Source organism: Pyrus communis, chromosome 15, assembly GCF_041283825.1.
Source record: "Pyrus communis isolate YQ-2024b chromosome 15, ASM4128382v1, whole genome shotgun sequence".
Taxonomy (NCBI): domain Eukaryota; kingdom Viridiplantae; phylum Streptophyta; class Magnoliopsida; order Rosales; family Rosaceae; genus Pyrus; species Pyrus communis.
This window is the reverse complement of record NC_142579.1, coordinates 33,189,602-33,205,524: the sequence shown is the minus strand read 5'-3', so window position 1 is coordinate 33,205,524 and position 15,923 is coordinate 33,189,602. Positions and strand designations below refer to the sequence as shown.

Below are 15,923 nucleotides of genomic sequence, written 5' to 3'. Positions count from 1 at the left end.
AAGCATGAAGAGCATGTGGAATGAGTTGGAAATTTATCGCCCTCATACAACTGACGCAGCACTGCTACGAAAGAGAGCAGAAGAAGACAAGATATTTCAACTCTTGTCCAGTCTCGATTCAACTTATGAAGATCTACGATGTCACATATTCATGAACACTGAACTTCCTTCCTTCACCAATGTATGTGCGATAATTCAACGTGAAGAAGTAAGGAGAAAAGTCATGAACATGGGTACAATGGCCAGTGTACCTGAGGCTAGGGCATATATAACCAATGAAAGGAAGTACAAAGGAAAACATCCGAACTTGAAGTGCCAACACTGCAATAATACAGGTCATGTTAAAGACACATGCTGGATTTTACACCCATAGTTAAAGCCAGATTTCATGAAGGACAACAAGGGTGTATAAAGGGTGAACCGTACTCCATATCGAGCAAATCATGTGACTGCCGCCACCTCCAAGGGGTCTGATCCGTTCAAGAACTTTACATCGAATCCAGCTGAACTCATGAATGAGTTTATGTCGTATCTTCAAGGCAAGAAATGAGGGGCTGGAATTAACCATGCAGACCACATAGAAGAAGGGAACTCGATGGCATTGCTCGGCAAGTTTGCAGGTTTCTTGGCAGACACGAAACTCGTACCCTAAGAGGACATGCAAGGTATCATGAAAGCCTTTAAAACTGCTCTTAAAATAAATATGTTGCATGATTTTTGGGTTGTAGATTCGGGTGCCACAGATCATATGACCAACCATGTGTCTAAGTCTCAAAAGTTTGAAAAATTTGCAAATCCTTCTCAAGTTTCAATTGCAAATGGTGAGAATGTAAAGGTTTTAGGAAAGGAAAAAATAAAATTAATGTCAGATGAAATTGAATCGATGGCTTTATATGTTCCTTCCTTCCCATTTCAACTTCTATATGTGGGAAAGATCACAAATACCTTGAATTGCTTAGCCATTTTTTCTCCTCACAATGTCATCTTTCAAGATTGTGCTACCAAGAAGATGATTGGTGAAGGGTTTTATTTAGATGGTCCCTATTACATATCAAAGAGCAATCCCAGAGGACTCCAAGCCAAGTTCAACCCCATCCAAGATAATCAATTGTGGCATCAACGTTTAGCTCACCCTTCTCCACCCATTTTGTCAACTTTATTTCCAAACTTAGGGAAGGATGTTATCTTATGTGAAACATGTCACTTGTCTAAGGCCATTAGATTACCTTTTAACTCTTCCTTGTCCAGGGCTAGTAAGTGTTTTGAACTAGTTCATTCAGATGTATGGGGACCAACTAGTGAATCATTTGATGGCTATAAGTATTTTGTGATTTTTGTCTGACTTCTCTTAAGTCACATGGTTGTATCTTCTAAAGTCTAAGAATGAAGTTATGGAAGTATTTAAGGACTTTCATAACCTTGTTAAAAACCATTTCTTTTCTCAAATTCAAACCTTAAGGTCTGACAATGGCACCGAATATATGTCCCATATCATGAAACAATATTTAAGCACTCATGGCATCATGCATCAAACAAGTTGTGTTGGCACACCTCAACAAAATGGCGTAGCTGAACATAAAAACTGTGATCTACTTGAAAAAACAAGAGCTCTAATGCTATAAATGAATGTACCAAAGAGATTTTGGTCCCAAAGGGTTATGGCAGCTACTTATATCATCAATAGATTACCCAGCCGAGTCTTGAATTTCAAGTCTCCCCTAGAGGTCATGAAAGGAAGAAAAATTGACCTTTCACACCTTAGAGTTTTTGGCTGCATCTATTTTGTGCAGATTCAATCTCATCACCGAGATAAATTAGATCCTAGAGCTGTTAAATGTATTTTCCTTGGTTACTCATCTACACAAAAGGGATATAAGTGTTATAATCCCCAACTAAAGAGATTGATTGTGTCCAAAGATGTTCGATTTCATGAAACTAACCTTTTTTTCAGCAAGTCAAGTGAAATCACCGTACAAGGGGATGGCTCATTGGATGTGTTCCCACTACCAAGAATCGAACTTGAGGCTCTACAACAACAAGATCTCAGCCATGCCAACATTGATGCATCTCTCAATGAAAATAGCAATGAAGGGTCTCATTCTGATGGTACACTGCATGAAGACGATGACAATCAAGATGATGTGAACGAGTGTGAAACAACTCGGTCTGCTTTTCGACACAATCCAATGCGTGTTAGGAAAACTCCCACAAGACTTCAAGACTTTGTCATCTACAAACCCACACATCCCATCTCCAATTGTGTGTCGTATAAGAGAGTGACACCAGCCCATGCTGCATTCCTAAGCGACATATCAAGTTACAAGGAGCCTCAGAATTTCCATGAGGCCAACAACCAAAAGGTGTGGAAAGAAGCAATGCAAGAAGAACTTAACGCCCTAGATCAACACAACACCTGGAGTATCATCAAACTTTCAATAGGCAAGAAAGCTGTGGGTTGCAAATGGATTTATAAACTCAAATTCAAGTCAGATGGATCAATTGAGAGGCATAAAGCAAGAATGGTGGCTCGGGAATTCACTCAAACATTCGAGGTGGATTACAAAGAAACGTTTGCACATGTTGCCAAAATGAACACAGTGAGAGTGTTATTGTCCGTCGTTGTAAACAAGGGGTGGTCCATGTACCAAATGGACGTGAAAAACTCATTCTTGCACGGTGATCTCAAAGAATAAGTCTATATGAAATTGCCACCAGGGCATCCTCAAAGCAATGAACTGGATTTGTTGTGTAAATTGCACAAATCCATTTATGGCCTGAAACAGTCCCCACGAGCTTGGTATGCAAAACTGAGCTCAGTTCTCACTAGTGTTGGTTTCAAAAGCAGTAATGTCGATTCTTCATTATTTGTTCGCAAAGGAGTTGTGGGCAAATTGGTTGTGCTGATTTATGTTGATGATCTGATAATTACAGGTGATAATGCTGACAAGATCTTCAACCTCAAACAGACCCTCAGACAAAGGTTTGCAATTAAAGACCTTGGGATATTGAAGTACTTTCTTGGTATAGAAGTGGTAACCTCGCACAAGGGACTGTTTCTTAACCAAAGAAAGTATGTCTTGGATTTGCTCAAGGAAGCTAACATGAGCGATGCTAAACCGGCTATTACTCCTCTTGACAGCAAGCATAAACCTAGCTTGAAGGGCACACCACTCACAGATATCAGCCATTATCAGCGATTGGTTGGTAAATTGATCTATCTAACAATCAACAAACCCGACATCTCTTATTTTGTAAGTCTTGTGAACCAATTCATGCACTCCATGACTCTTGAGCACTTGACCCTTTTTAAAAGGATCTTACGCTACTTAAAAGGATCAGTGGGTCGAGGTATCATCATGCAGAAGAATGACAACACCCAAATCATAGAGTATTGCGATGCTGATTGGGCGGGGAATGTAATCGATTGTAAGTCCACCACTGGCTACTGTACATTTGTCGGTGGAAACTTGGTCACCTGGAAAAGTAAGAAGCAAACTGTTATCGCCAGATCAAGTGTTGAAGCTGAGTATCGTGCAATGTCTTCAACTGCGTGTGAGTTGATCTGGCTCAAGGGTCTTCTGTGTGATTTAGGTGTTCCTTCAACTTTTCCTATGTTCTTATTTTGTGACAATCAAGCAGCCATGCATATCGCATCAAACCCCGTGTTTCACGAGAGAACGAAACACATTGAGGTTGACTGCCATTACGTTCAGGAACAGGTGTAGTCGCAGGTGATTCAGACACATTATACAATAAGCTTCGACCAACTGGCTGACATTTTCATAAAGCCCTTGGCCTCTCATCAGTTTCAACGACTTTTGTCCAAGCTTGGATCCATAAATCTTCTGGATCCAGCTTGAGGGGGAGTATTGGAAGTAGTCCAGTGTTTATTAGGGTTTCCTGAATACTAGGGTAGGTTTACGGTAACACTGGATAATAGGGGGATTGGTCAACTATTCTTCTTTGTTCTTTCTGGGTATTGATTGTTCCTTAGGTGGTTAAGAGTCTGGTTTATCTTTGGGCTGCCAATCTTCTTAATCTTAGTTGTCAACTCCCTTAATTCAAGAAGTTGTTATTTGTCTTCCCTAAGCCACCTGTTGTGGCGTAATTGAGTCAATCTCCTTATATATTGTTGTACAATTGTAAAGAACTCATGATGGAAATACAATACAACCTTTGAAAATCAAGAATTTGATACAAAAATTTTGGTGGCAGAAGTTTTCATTGCAATTTAGTCATCGTTGACAAATGTGCATGTTCTTATACGCGGAAATGTAAACCATGCCAGGCTCTGCATCTTAAGGGAAATGTAAGGCCAATCTAGAGCGACCCTTTTGAAGTACAATTGGGTATACGGCAAGTTATGCGGTCTTGGACAAACTGGAAATGAGTGGTTTGGTCATTGAAGTACAATTGCGTATACGGCAAGTTATGCGGTCTTGGATAGACTTTTCAACATCTGATTTTATTAATTTGTTGACCCAATATTTTAATTTTATGGAGACGAATTGCACCAGTGACATTGACCTTAATGTTGTTATTTATTCATGCAGCAAGTTTTCTACTCGTCACTGTGGAGATCATAAATTTTCATCTGCCCATACTTTTCAAGTTTTAATGTATCAATCCCTTTTGATTGCCCTATTCTCTTAATTTGTTCCTGCTGACTGCTGGTCTTTCAATGTCAATGTCCACACTTCGCTGGTTTTTCAATGTCAATGTCCACACTATACTCATTGTCATGTGCAACATTTCTTTTCTAAATACAGTCATCATTCATCGATTCGCAACCTGAAATTCTATTTCCGCTTTGACAAAAAATAAAAAATAAAAAATTCTATTTCCGCCGCTTACATCAACTATCTCGCCGTTCTCAATGGTCTCCAAATTTTCAGTTCTACCATTCTTCTTCTTTTTCCATATTTTGTTTGCTTTTAGATTCCAACCTTCGGAGGCACAATCTTGGATCAAAGCTGCATACTGGTATTCCGGCAGCAAATTCCCTATTTCCGACATCAACTCTCTGCTCTTCACTCACCTTATTTACGCTTACACAGATGTTAACTCATCATCCTATGAGCTCTCTTCCTTCTTCTCCGACCCCTCGGAGCAGTACTACTCCACCTTCACGCCAACCGTCAAGCTAAAGAACCCATCAGTCACTACTCTCGTCTCCATTGGCGGTGGAAACGCAGACTACGGTGTCATTTCAACCATGGTCAGTAGCTCTTCTCACAGAAAGTCTTTCATTGATTCTTCGATAATTTTCGCAAGGCGTTATGGCTTCCTAGGCCTAGACTTTTGTTGGGTTTCAGCTAACACAAGCTCGGACATGACCAATATGGGGAAGTTATTTGAAGAGTGGCGGGCAGTTATTTGAAGCCACAAAAAACAGCCAAAAACCACTGATTTTGACTGCTGCCGTGCAGTACAAGCCAGATTTTGAGTCCTTCGCTTTCCCGGTTGAATCAATCCGGGACAACTTGAACTGGGTACATGTCGTTGCCTATGACTATTACGTACCTCAGCGGACCAATTTCACCGGTGCTCATGCAGCACTATACGATCCATCGAGTGACCTTAGCACGGACTATGGTATCAAATCATGGATTGGCAGGGGATTATCTGCTTCCAAACTGGTTTTGGGATTGCCTTTCTATGGATATGCTTGGACGCTAAGCAATCCCAGGGACAGCGCTATTGGCGCACCGGCTAAAGGTCCTGCTATTACCAAGGTTGGAGCGATGAGGTACAAGTATATCAAAGGCTACACTGATAGATATGGGGCTGACATAGTCTACAATGCTACTTATGTAGCGAAGTACTGTGTGATCGGTTCAGCTTGGATCGGTTTCGATGATGCTGAAGTTGTGAAAATAAAAGTTTCTTATGCTAAGGAGCAGAAATTGCTTGGATACTTCATCTGGCAGGTCTCACTTGATGATAATTGGGTGCTTTCTCTTGCAGCTGCAGGTACGAAAAAGAAAGTAACTTTTGCACACGTTTTTTTTTCTCTTTCCCTCCCCGCCCCCCCCCCCCCCCCCCCCCCCCCCCAAAAAAACACATACACTTCTGTTTGTTTTTGGCCTGGATTGAGTGAACCAAAGAAGAATTAAAATAAACAAGCGTGGACAAACGCTTCTGCATATTTATTTGAAAAAAGTCAGAAATTAGCAGTCAAGAGAGGACAATAAAATATTTTGGTTTTGTTTGTTGAATGAAGATTAACAAGATGATTGTTTAAATTTCCCAGCAATGCATTCCTTCCGATTTGTAACGATGAATTTTATATGCTCACAGCTCAAGAGGGTGGAGGCAGTGGACAAAACAAACGGAGACTTCTTGTAATCGTTTTGACCACTATAGCTTCAGTTATTCTCATGCTAGGCTCCGCGTTGAGTTACTTCCGCATGAGACTGCACAAATCAAAATGTATATAGCTTATAGTCTGTCTCTGTGCAGAACGTCTTTTCTTTCTTTTTTTATTTGGCCTAAAGTATTGAAGCTTTAAATATTTACGTTTTAGGATTAGTATTTTGGACTTTTTCTATTAACCATTTTGTTTCCTAAAAATTATGCAGCTAAGGAATCAGAATCCAGGGCAAATGATATAGCAGACACAGCTGGAAAATTCAACAGCAACGTTCCTAATCTGAAAATATTTAGCATTGCTGACGTTGGGGTGGCAACGGGTGGATTTTCGATTGAAAATAAGCTTGGGGAGGGCGGTTATGGCCCCGTTTATAAGGTAAACTTTTATAATAAGCATGTTACTGGAAGATTCAAAACCATTAAACGTGCTGCTAACCATGAGTGTATGCTTAACTTACTAGGGAGTATTGCCAGATGGACAAGAAATAGCTGTGAAGAAACTATCAAAAGCTTCAACTCAAGGATTTGAGGAGTTCAAGAACGAGGTCATGCTCACCACAAAACTACAACACGTAAATCTTGTTAGGGTTTTGGGATTTTGCATCGAACACCATGAGCAAATGCTGATTTACGAGTACATGCCAAAGAAAAGCTTGGACCTCTACCTCTTTGGTAACTCAATACCAGATTTTGCTGTTTTCTGTGCCACAAACCTTTAAGCTAAATATAATGAAGGGCTTGTTAGCATATGATCCTCGTATGCTGTCTCTAATGAACCATGCATTTTTTGATACATTTCAATGCATAACTGATTGGAAAATATCTGTCTAAATGTAGATCCTGTTAGAAGATATGAATTGGATTGGAGAAAGCGGGTTCAAATTATCGAAGGGGTTACTCAGGGACTTCTTTACCTCCAAGAGTACTCAAGATTGACAATCATCCATCGCGATCTGAAAGCTAGCAACATTTTACTTGATGAGGAGATGAGGCCTAAGATCTCGGATTTTGGTATGGCCAGAATTTTTGCAAAGGCTGAACTCGAAGCAAATACAGGTCGAATTGTTGGAACATAGTACGTGACTCTATTTCTTATCGAAGCTATACTCTCTAATTGAGCTTATTTCATTACGTACGTAATTAGTAATTCTTTTAAATCATTCTATGCAGTGGTTACATACCACCGGAATACGTTAAGAAAGGTTTATACTCCACTAAATTAGATGTTTATAGCTTCGGAGTTCTCCTTCTACAGATCATAAGTGGCAAGAAGAATGCCTCCTACTATGGTTCAGATGAAGACTTAAACCTACTAGAATATGTAAGTTTCTTCTATCACCATAGTTACTTCAGAATTAATATTTACTTCGGTTTTTCTAATAATTAAATCTTTGCGTTTCAATTACGTGGCGTGAAACATTCAACGATTTCAGGCATATTTACTTCGGAAACAAGGCAAAGGGATGGAGTTTATGGATCCTACACTTGACGATACACATTCTTTATGCAAATTGATGAGATGCTTGCAAATTGCTCTCCTATGTGTTCAAGAAAATGCAAACGATAGGCCTTCGATGTTGGAAATTTCTTCAATGCTACAAAGTGAAGGAGCTAAAATGGAAAATCCCAAAATTCCAGCCTTCTCAAAAAGAAACGAAGACGAAGAAACTAATCCCACACCGCAGCCAGAAGCTTGTTCCATCGATGATGCAACAATCTCAGAAGTTGTAGGCCGATGAGTGGTAAATGCTAAGTAATTAATCTATCTCGACTCGGAAAACTTAAGGGTTAAATGTTAACATGTTGTGGATGAATGTGTTTAATGATGGAAAACAATATTATCACAGCGGATGATCTTCTGGTAGGAAAAGTAGTCCATACGTTGTGAATTAACATTCACTTAGGCCGTATAAGAGTTCGGCAGACCCCACTGAATTTCAATTAAAGTTCGGCAGAGTTTGATTGAGTGATAGGGATTTTTACCACCTACAAAAGTAGGAATAAAATCACACAAAATACTTGCAAGAGAACAAGGTAGTTGTAGTATAAACGGCTCAAGCAAGGTCGTTTTCTGCAGGGATTGAATGAATAATTTATGTAAATATCAAATCTTAATTAATTATTTGAAAACAAAGATTGGAAGAGGTTGATTTTGAATTTAAAAATAATTCAAATTATGTTTCCTTTGAGTGAGTGCGTGTTCTGCCTCAATGCAATCTTTGAGAGAGCAAGAGTGATGGAAGCTACTAAGGACACATAAGGAAAGATGAAAAAAAAAAAAAAAAAAAAAAAAAAAAAAAGTGTGCAGATGATGGGACCAAATAAAAAAACTGCAATTGGAAAAAATCTTGAATCAAAGGTTGAAATCGAAAGCTAAATGGAAAGGAAAGTTGGGGTTAGAGATTTGCACAAAATGGAAAACTTACTTAAATATGGCGATTGGAAGAGAGAAGGGAAGATGAGCAATAGCCAGGAGATTGGGCTCCTGAAAGTGGGTGTCCGGGATCAAAGGTGTGAAGAGGACGGGCTCCAAGACGACGTCCCGAAGTCTGGTTTCGAAAATTGGGCTCTTTTCGAATATTCATCTGTATATAGCGGTGGTATGTGGGCAGTTGTTGAACCTTCAACTGAACTTAGATCATGGGAATCGTTGAACTGCTCTTTGGTTTCGTCGTGGGAATCGTCAAACTGTTCTCTGATTTCGATCGTGGGAAGTTGGAGTAGGACTGATAACTGAACTGGCAACTGTCTATTCCTTTTCACTTTCCATTAGGTTTCAAATTCTGTAGTTAATGTTATTACCTCTTTATCCTTCTTTTGGTATTAAATCCTTGATTTACGCAGAGTCATTAAGTAAGTGTATTTTAGGGATTATTGAATGTTTCACCAAACTGGTATTCTCCCTTTATATATATAGAAGATAAAAACGAATTTAATTAAAAACAATTAAATATATTGGCAAAGAAAAGAAAACAAAGGAAAATGGTTTTGAAAACCAAATTGTAAAAGCCTAGGGTTCCGCCGTCCCCTTAACAATCCTACGTAGTTCTTCTAATTCCTTATGAATTACACATGCATATTTTGAAGGTTAGGTTTTCCTAAAGTATGCCATACTTGGAACCCCCAACATAGAACGTATATCTAACATGCAACTAGTCCGTGGTGTCCAGATCGAATGTGAACATGCAAGACTCATTAAATTTTGTGAAAACCTTTTGAAAAACCATATAACTCCTAAGACGTGTTGTCCATCCTAAGTAGTTACACATGTTAACCACAAGAAGCCTTAGTCAATTTTAGAGACAGCCCTCCGTCAAAATTGCATCAAATTACTTTTCTAAATATCCTAATGGTCACGAATCACTAAGACAAATAGATAGTTTAAACCACAGTGATTAACAATCCAAAACCTACATGCATAAATTCATAAGCAATTAAAAAGAGACTACATATTCTTGCTAAGGCTCAAGGCATCGCCCTAGCAAACGAAACTAGTTACTAACAACCATAAAACAAAATATTATTAAAAACATGAATAGAAAACATCTTGAAAATAAACTTGAATCATCAAGACTCTCTAAAGCCAAAGTATTGCGTTCTCCCCCTAATGTTGCGTCCCCAACTCTAATGGCTAACAAGCGTTATTTATACTAATACAAAATAAAACCCTAAAAAGTCTTAGAGTAAAACTAGGAAACATAATTAAATAATAAAACAGAAAAAAAAAAAGTTTTCTATTTGAACTAAAATTCGGAGTTCTCAGAAAATCACACTTTTGACTAACCAAATCAACTCCGATTTGGTCTCAAAATGTCTCTTTTGAAAGCTGAAGACGTCCCCTACAAATCCTCAGGAGGAATCTTCCTCAAAATATGATATCTTGGCCTCCAAAATACCCAAAACGTTCAGAAACGTCAATTTAGGAAAGCTGCGTGCTGGGTCTTTATTTCATTGCCACAGTCAAACGGCTTAGTAGAAAAATCTGGAATTTTGACACAGTCATCTTGTAAGGAACACGAACATCCTCCAATTGGAATCACTCCAAAATTCATCCGTTTGGTTACTTTTTTCTCCAGAGGAAGTCGAATGTCCTACGTTGAAAATACATAACAAAGTATCAAAATTCTACCAAAATAACTAATAAATTAATACTAAAATTAAGGTGTATATATATATATAATATGGACTCATCACTGAGCATCTATTGACCGAACGCATCTGAAGTCCTATGGTCTACCATGTCCGAACGCTATCCGCGACACCGAATCTCTAATTCTTGTTCACACTCAAAATTTTTAATGTTAACAACGCAAATGTTACAGAATCTATCCAAGAACGAACAAAGACGAAAAAATGAATCCCACATCGGAGCTAGAAACTTGCTCGGTTAATGATTCGACACTGTCCTAGGTTGTAGCTTGATAGAAATTTGTTCTGTGTTAGTATGTAACTGTAGCCTTTTTTTCCGTTATTCTCTTTAGATAAACAAGCGGAAGTTAATTCGTGCTGTTAATCTGAACTCTCTATTGAGTTTGGACTTTCCGCTGTTTACCAGGAACTTCCCGGTAAAGCTTGTCTTGCGATCGCTTACAAGGGCAGAAGATAATTTCTCCATAATTCGATTTGTTCCTTCTTACATTTCACAAAAAGTTTGGCGGCACAAGTTTCCATTGCAATTATCGATGACAAATATATATGTTCTTACTATTCGCAAAAAATGTAGACCATGCCAGGCCGTGCATCTTAAGAGCAGTTCCATTGGGGGTGGGATAGGCCGGCACACAGCCAAAAAAATGGCCCGGCACCTAGGGAAGTCTCTCCATCCCACGGGATTACCTGGCACCCAGCCCAAGCTGGTCTCCAGGCTAGCACAAAAGTGACAGACCTTGGGACCGGCTCAACTAACGCCAGCGTGGCGTCAGAAGGAAGTTTGAATTGGAGGCCGTCTATCGTCGACCTCGCGAACACCACTGGCCGCTTCATCTTTCTGTACTCCATCCACAGCAGCAAGTCCGTGTGCTCCAGTGCCGTCCAGATCTTGTCCAGGTCCCACTTTGAAAACCCGATGGCCACGAACACCTTGTTGAGGTGGTCCAGGTTGAGCTCTGCGATCGTGCAGTGGAGGTTGAAGCCCTGGATGTTGAGGTCTTGGTCGGAGATTGAGTATTGATTGGTGAGTGGCGCGACATGGTGAGGTTGAGGGGGAGTGGGAACGGTGGATTAAATAGGGTTTAATAAAATTGATAATATTTTAATAAATCAAATTATTATTTTATAATAAATAATAATAATATTTAATAAAATTGACTAGGCTATTTAGTTTTAGGGGTAGAGATGTATTTGGTCTATTACTGTTCATTGAGGTCTATCACTGTTCACTGAGTGGATAAATGGGCTGGGTGCTGGCGCAAAATCTTTAGGGGTGGAATTGCTCTAAGGCAAATGTAAGGCCAATCTAGGGCCGCCCGGCAGCGTAACTATTGCTTAGGGCGACCCTTTCGAACCACAATTGTGTATACGGCAAGTTATCTGGTCTCAGATAAACTGGGAAAAGGAGAAAATAACAGAACTTAAGTGGTTTTGTCGTTGTTTCCTACGGAAGACATATTGCAAGTCAAAGAATTTTGTGGATTCGTTTGGTGCTACAATCGGATTAACTAGCTCATAAAAGGTCAGTCGAGGGAAGACGCGTGCTATGATGGATTGGACTGGATCATTCGTAAGTGAAATATAAACGCGTTGAATACAAACTACCCCGTTATGTCTGTACAAAACCCAAAGGACTTCTTTGAAGTTGTCCTTAAATCTTTAACCTTAGAAAACCGAACAGTAGCTCCAAATGTGAATGGTAGCAGTGAGCGTTGCGTTTTTTAGGTCAAACAAAAACATTAACCTCGGGTGTTTTCACATTTCTGATCATTGGTAGGTGGGATTTGAACAATATATGAGTCATCTCGTTCCAACAGAATAAAAGTAGCTAGCGTTTATTTCCATGGCATCCAAAAATATCTCCCACCCGATCCTCATCATCTTCCTTGTTTCTTGTAATTTTTCATGTTCTTCTGCACAAACTTGGATTCGAGCTGGTTACTGGTACACCGGCTGCGACTTTCCTTTACCGGAGGTAAACTCTGCCTTGTTCACACATCTTATTTGTGCTTTTGCCAATGTGAATTCCTCCACCTACCAGCTCTCCATCCCTTCAGCTCATGAACAAAACTTCTCAAGCTTCACCGATATTGTCAAGCGCAAAAACCCATCAATCACAACGCTCCTATCCATATGGGACGGAGAAGCAGCAGCTAGTCAGCTAATTTTGGGTCAGAGAGCAAACTTTTCGGTTTTGTCTAAAATGCTCGAAATTCCTTCGAATAGAAAGTCTTTCATTGAGTCCTCCATCGAAGTGGCTAGACGTTATGGCTTTCAAGGTATAGACTTACTCTGGCCTTGGCTTAACACAGCCTCAGATACGATCAATATGGAAAAGCTACTGGACGAGTGGCGAGCTGCTGTGACTTCTGAGGCAAGAAACTCTGATCTGCCACGATTAACATTGACAATGGCAGTTAGGTATATTCCCACTTTTGAATCGTTGATTTATCCAGTTGAATCTATGAAGAGGAATTTGGATTGGGCGCATGTTGTGGCGTATGACTACCATCTGCCTTTAAAGGAGAATGTTACTGGTGCTCATGCTGCTTTATATGATCCTGCGAGCTATGTTAACACCGACTATGGGATAAAGCAATGGTTAAACTACTCATTTCCGGCCAGCAAACTGGTTTTGGGTATGCCTTACCATGGCTATGCTTGGACAGTTGCAAACCCCAAAGACAATAATGGAATCAGGGCACCTGCATCTGGCTTTGCTGTGACAAAAGATGGATCAATCAGCTATAAGCTCATCAAGTGGTACACTCGAATCTACGGAGGGGTCATAGCGTATAATGATACTTATGTCGTGAATTACTGCACGGTAGGATCGACTTGGATTAATTTCGATGATGTGGAAGCTATCAGAGCTAAGATTGCATATGTGAAAGCGATGAAGCTACTCGGTACCAATGTGTTTCAAGTCAGCAATGATGATGAAAATTGGGCGCTTTCTCGGGCAGGTAGGCAATACTTATCCCACAAGCAATGTTAATTATCGATGAAGATAAGCCAAAGAGATTTCCTAAGATGCGTTCCAACATGTCATCCAACTCGAGTTTATAGCATGCATGAACAAAGTTTAATTGTGACAACAGGCAATTTGCAGACATCTAATTGTTTTACTTCCAACTGCTTTAATGATTGACAGCTCAGGAGGAAGGAAATGATCACAAAAAGAAACCCCGGTTACTGCTTGTAATAGTGCTATCAGTTACTTCGGTCGTAATTCTCATAGCTTTCGTGGTGTGTTTCTGGCAGAGAGAACTATTGAAGACAAGAGGTTATATGCTCAACTGTGATGGTTTGTTTCTAATAGAAATTACATGAAGAGATAGCGATCGGCATTAACAGATTTGCATTTGAAATTTTTATTTCTTCTGGTTTCAGGGATGATTGTTCTAGGCAGATCAAGGTCTACTAGTACATCGGCTGTTGACAGTGATGCTCCGAATCTGAAAGTATACCGCTTTTCCAGTCTCAAAGTGGCTACAAATAACTTCTCAAGTGAAAACAAACTTGGAGAGGGTGGATTTGGTCCCGTTTACAAGGTAACATTTGGTACATGTTCTAAATATAATTTTATGCTGTGGGAACGGGGTTTAAAACTTGTGTAAAGGTCCCCTCAGACTGAACCGAAAGCTTATGCAACATCTACTCACAAAACAGGCAGAGTAGTTGTTTAATTATTCTTTTGCTAATCCTGTTTTTTTAGGGTAAGTTGCGGAGAGGTCCGGAAATAGCAGTGAAAAGGCTTTCGAAAACGTCTACTCAAGGACTTCAGGAATTCGAAAATGAGGTTAAACTTACCGCAAGACTACAACATGTGAATCTAGTTCCTGTTCTTGGATTTTGCACTGAGAAGGAAGAAAAAATGCTGATCTACGAGTACATGCCCAACAAAAGCTTGGACTTCTACCTTTTCGGTCTGCAATTTTTCGTGCTTCTCGTTAAATTTTAGAATGCATGCTAGAATAACAGTAATAACATTTGCATTGGGTCTAAGCTTATGGAGGTGCAGATTACTTTCAACAAAATTTGTTTCAATTCATTAGAACTTCATGTACCGATTCTTGAATTTGTCATCTCGCAGATCCTACCAGACGGTATTTCATGGATTGGGGAAAGCGTGTGCACATCATCGAAGGCGTTACTCAAGGACTCCTATATCTTCAAGAATACTCAAACTTCACAATCATTCACCGTGATCTAAAAGCTAGTAACATTTTGCTTGATGATGAGATGAATGCTAAGATTTCCGATTTTGGAATGGCCAAACTTTTCAGAAAAGATGAACTCGAAGGAAACACAAGGCGGATTGTTGGCACATAGTAAGTGATAAACTGCCTCTTATCAGTTATTCACGTATGACCATATCCTTATACTTGTTATACGCAAATGCAGTGGCTACGTACCTCCTGAATACGTACGAAAAGGCATATACTCTATGAAGTACGATGTCTACAGCTTCGGAGTTCTACTTTTGCAAATGATTAGCGGACGGAAGAGTACAGGTTACTATGGTCCGAACGAAAGTATGCACCTCTTGGAATATGTAAGTTCGAGAAACTTTCTACGGTTCAAACTTCTGTCACAACCATAAACTATTACTTAAACATGAATTATTGAAATCATTAAAATTGTTTCAGGCATATGTATCATGGAAAGAGGACAAAGGACTGGAATTTATCGATCCGTCACTTGACGATTCTTCTTCTTCTTGTAAGTTATTGAGATGCTTGCAAGTGGCACTGCTCTGTGTCCAGGAAAATGCCGACGATAGGCCTACAATGCTGGAAGTTTATTCCATGCTCAAATCTGACACTCAAGCCGTTCCAACTCCTACAAAGACGGCTTTCTCAGTAAAAAATTACGACAATGTGGACAACATATGTAACCCGCAGCCAGGAAATTGTTCGGTTAATGATGCTCAGATCTCCGAACTGCAACCCCGATGAGAATGCAGGCTCGAGTGAAAATGCAGGCGCGAATGAGAAGTGTTTATGAGAAGAAGTGCACACAAGTTTCTAGCAATTTAGGATTCTTCACCTCGAGGAAGACAATGGAAGTTTTAAGGGTTTAGTACTTTGTTAAATGACCAAGTATATGTCAATTTGTTATACTGAATCTCACGTCGGAAGAGAAGGGACATTTCCAATTGGTTTTATGGTGAAACCTCAACTCTCCTCGTCTACGTGATTATTTTATACAACAAAAACAAAACATTGGAGAAAAAACCTAAATTTCAGCCTGCATTGTTCCCAGACGAACACATGTGAACATGAAATTCACTTAAATCAATTTCTCAGATTTCATTCCAATCAGTAAAAGACAGAGTCCTCCTTTTTGTATTTTAAAACAGATTAAGTTAAAATGGCCGGCAGAATTTCTTGCGAAAT

At 39.6% G+C, this 15,923-nt stretch overlaps 2 protein-coding genes across 2 annotated transcripts; both read left to right on the top strand.

The window, feature by feature from the left end:
- Positions 1 to 4,706: 4,706 nt before the first annotated feature.
- LOC137720012 (uncharacterized) lies at positions 4,707 to 8,218 on the top strand. The gene is given in 8 exon segments (XM_068459004.2): positions 4,707 to 5,376; positions 5,378 to 5,973; positions 6,301 to 6,432; positions 6,582 to 6,748; positions 6,834 to 7,044; positions 7,210 to 7,447; positions 7,543 to 7,693; positions 7,806 to 8,218. Coding segments are annotated over 8 exon segments (2,301 nt in total). The 5' UTR covers positions 4,707 to 4,876; the 3' UTR covers positions 8,112 to 8,218.
- A 4,018-nt stretch (positions 8,219 to 12,236) lies between these two features.
- LOC137716703 (G-type lectin S-receptor-like serine/threonine-protein kinase At1g61550) lies at positions 12,237 to 15,712 on the top strand. The gene is made up of 7 exons (XM_068456080.2): positions 12,237 to 13,487; positions 13,676 to 13,807; positions 13,915 to 14,075; positions 14,240 to 14,450; positions 14,618 to 14,855; positions 14,929 to 15,079; positions 15,174 to 15,712. Exons 1-7 carry the CDS (start codon positions 12,365 to 12,367, stop codon positions 15,480 to 15,482), a joined length of 2,325 nt encoding a protein of 774 aa, XP_068312181.2. The 5' UTR covers positions 12,237 to 12,364; the 3' UTR covers positions 15,483 to 15,712.
- The last annotated feature ends 211 nt before the right edge of the window (positions 15,713 to 15,923 follow it).

Bases quoted from the DNA above. Each gene is read 5' to 3' on its own strand.
- LOC137716703 (XM_068456080.2), top strand. From the start codon at position 12,365: ATGGCATCCAAAAATATCTCCCACCCGATCCTCATCATCTTCCTTGTT. The intron at 13,808-13,914 runs GTTATATGCTCA...TTCTGGTTTCAG, and splicing joins AGAACTATTGAAGACAAGAG to GGATGATTGTTCTAGGCAGA. The intron at 15,080-15,173 runs GTAAGTTCGAGA...AAATTGTTTCAG, and splicing joins GTATGCACCTCTTGGAATAT to GCATATGTATCATGGAAAGA.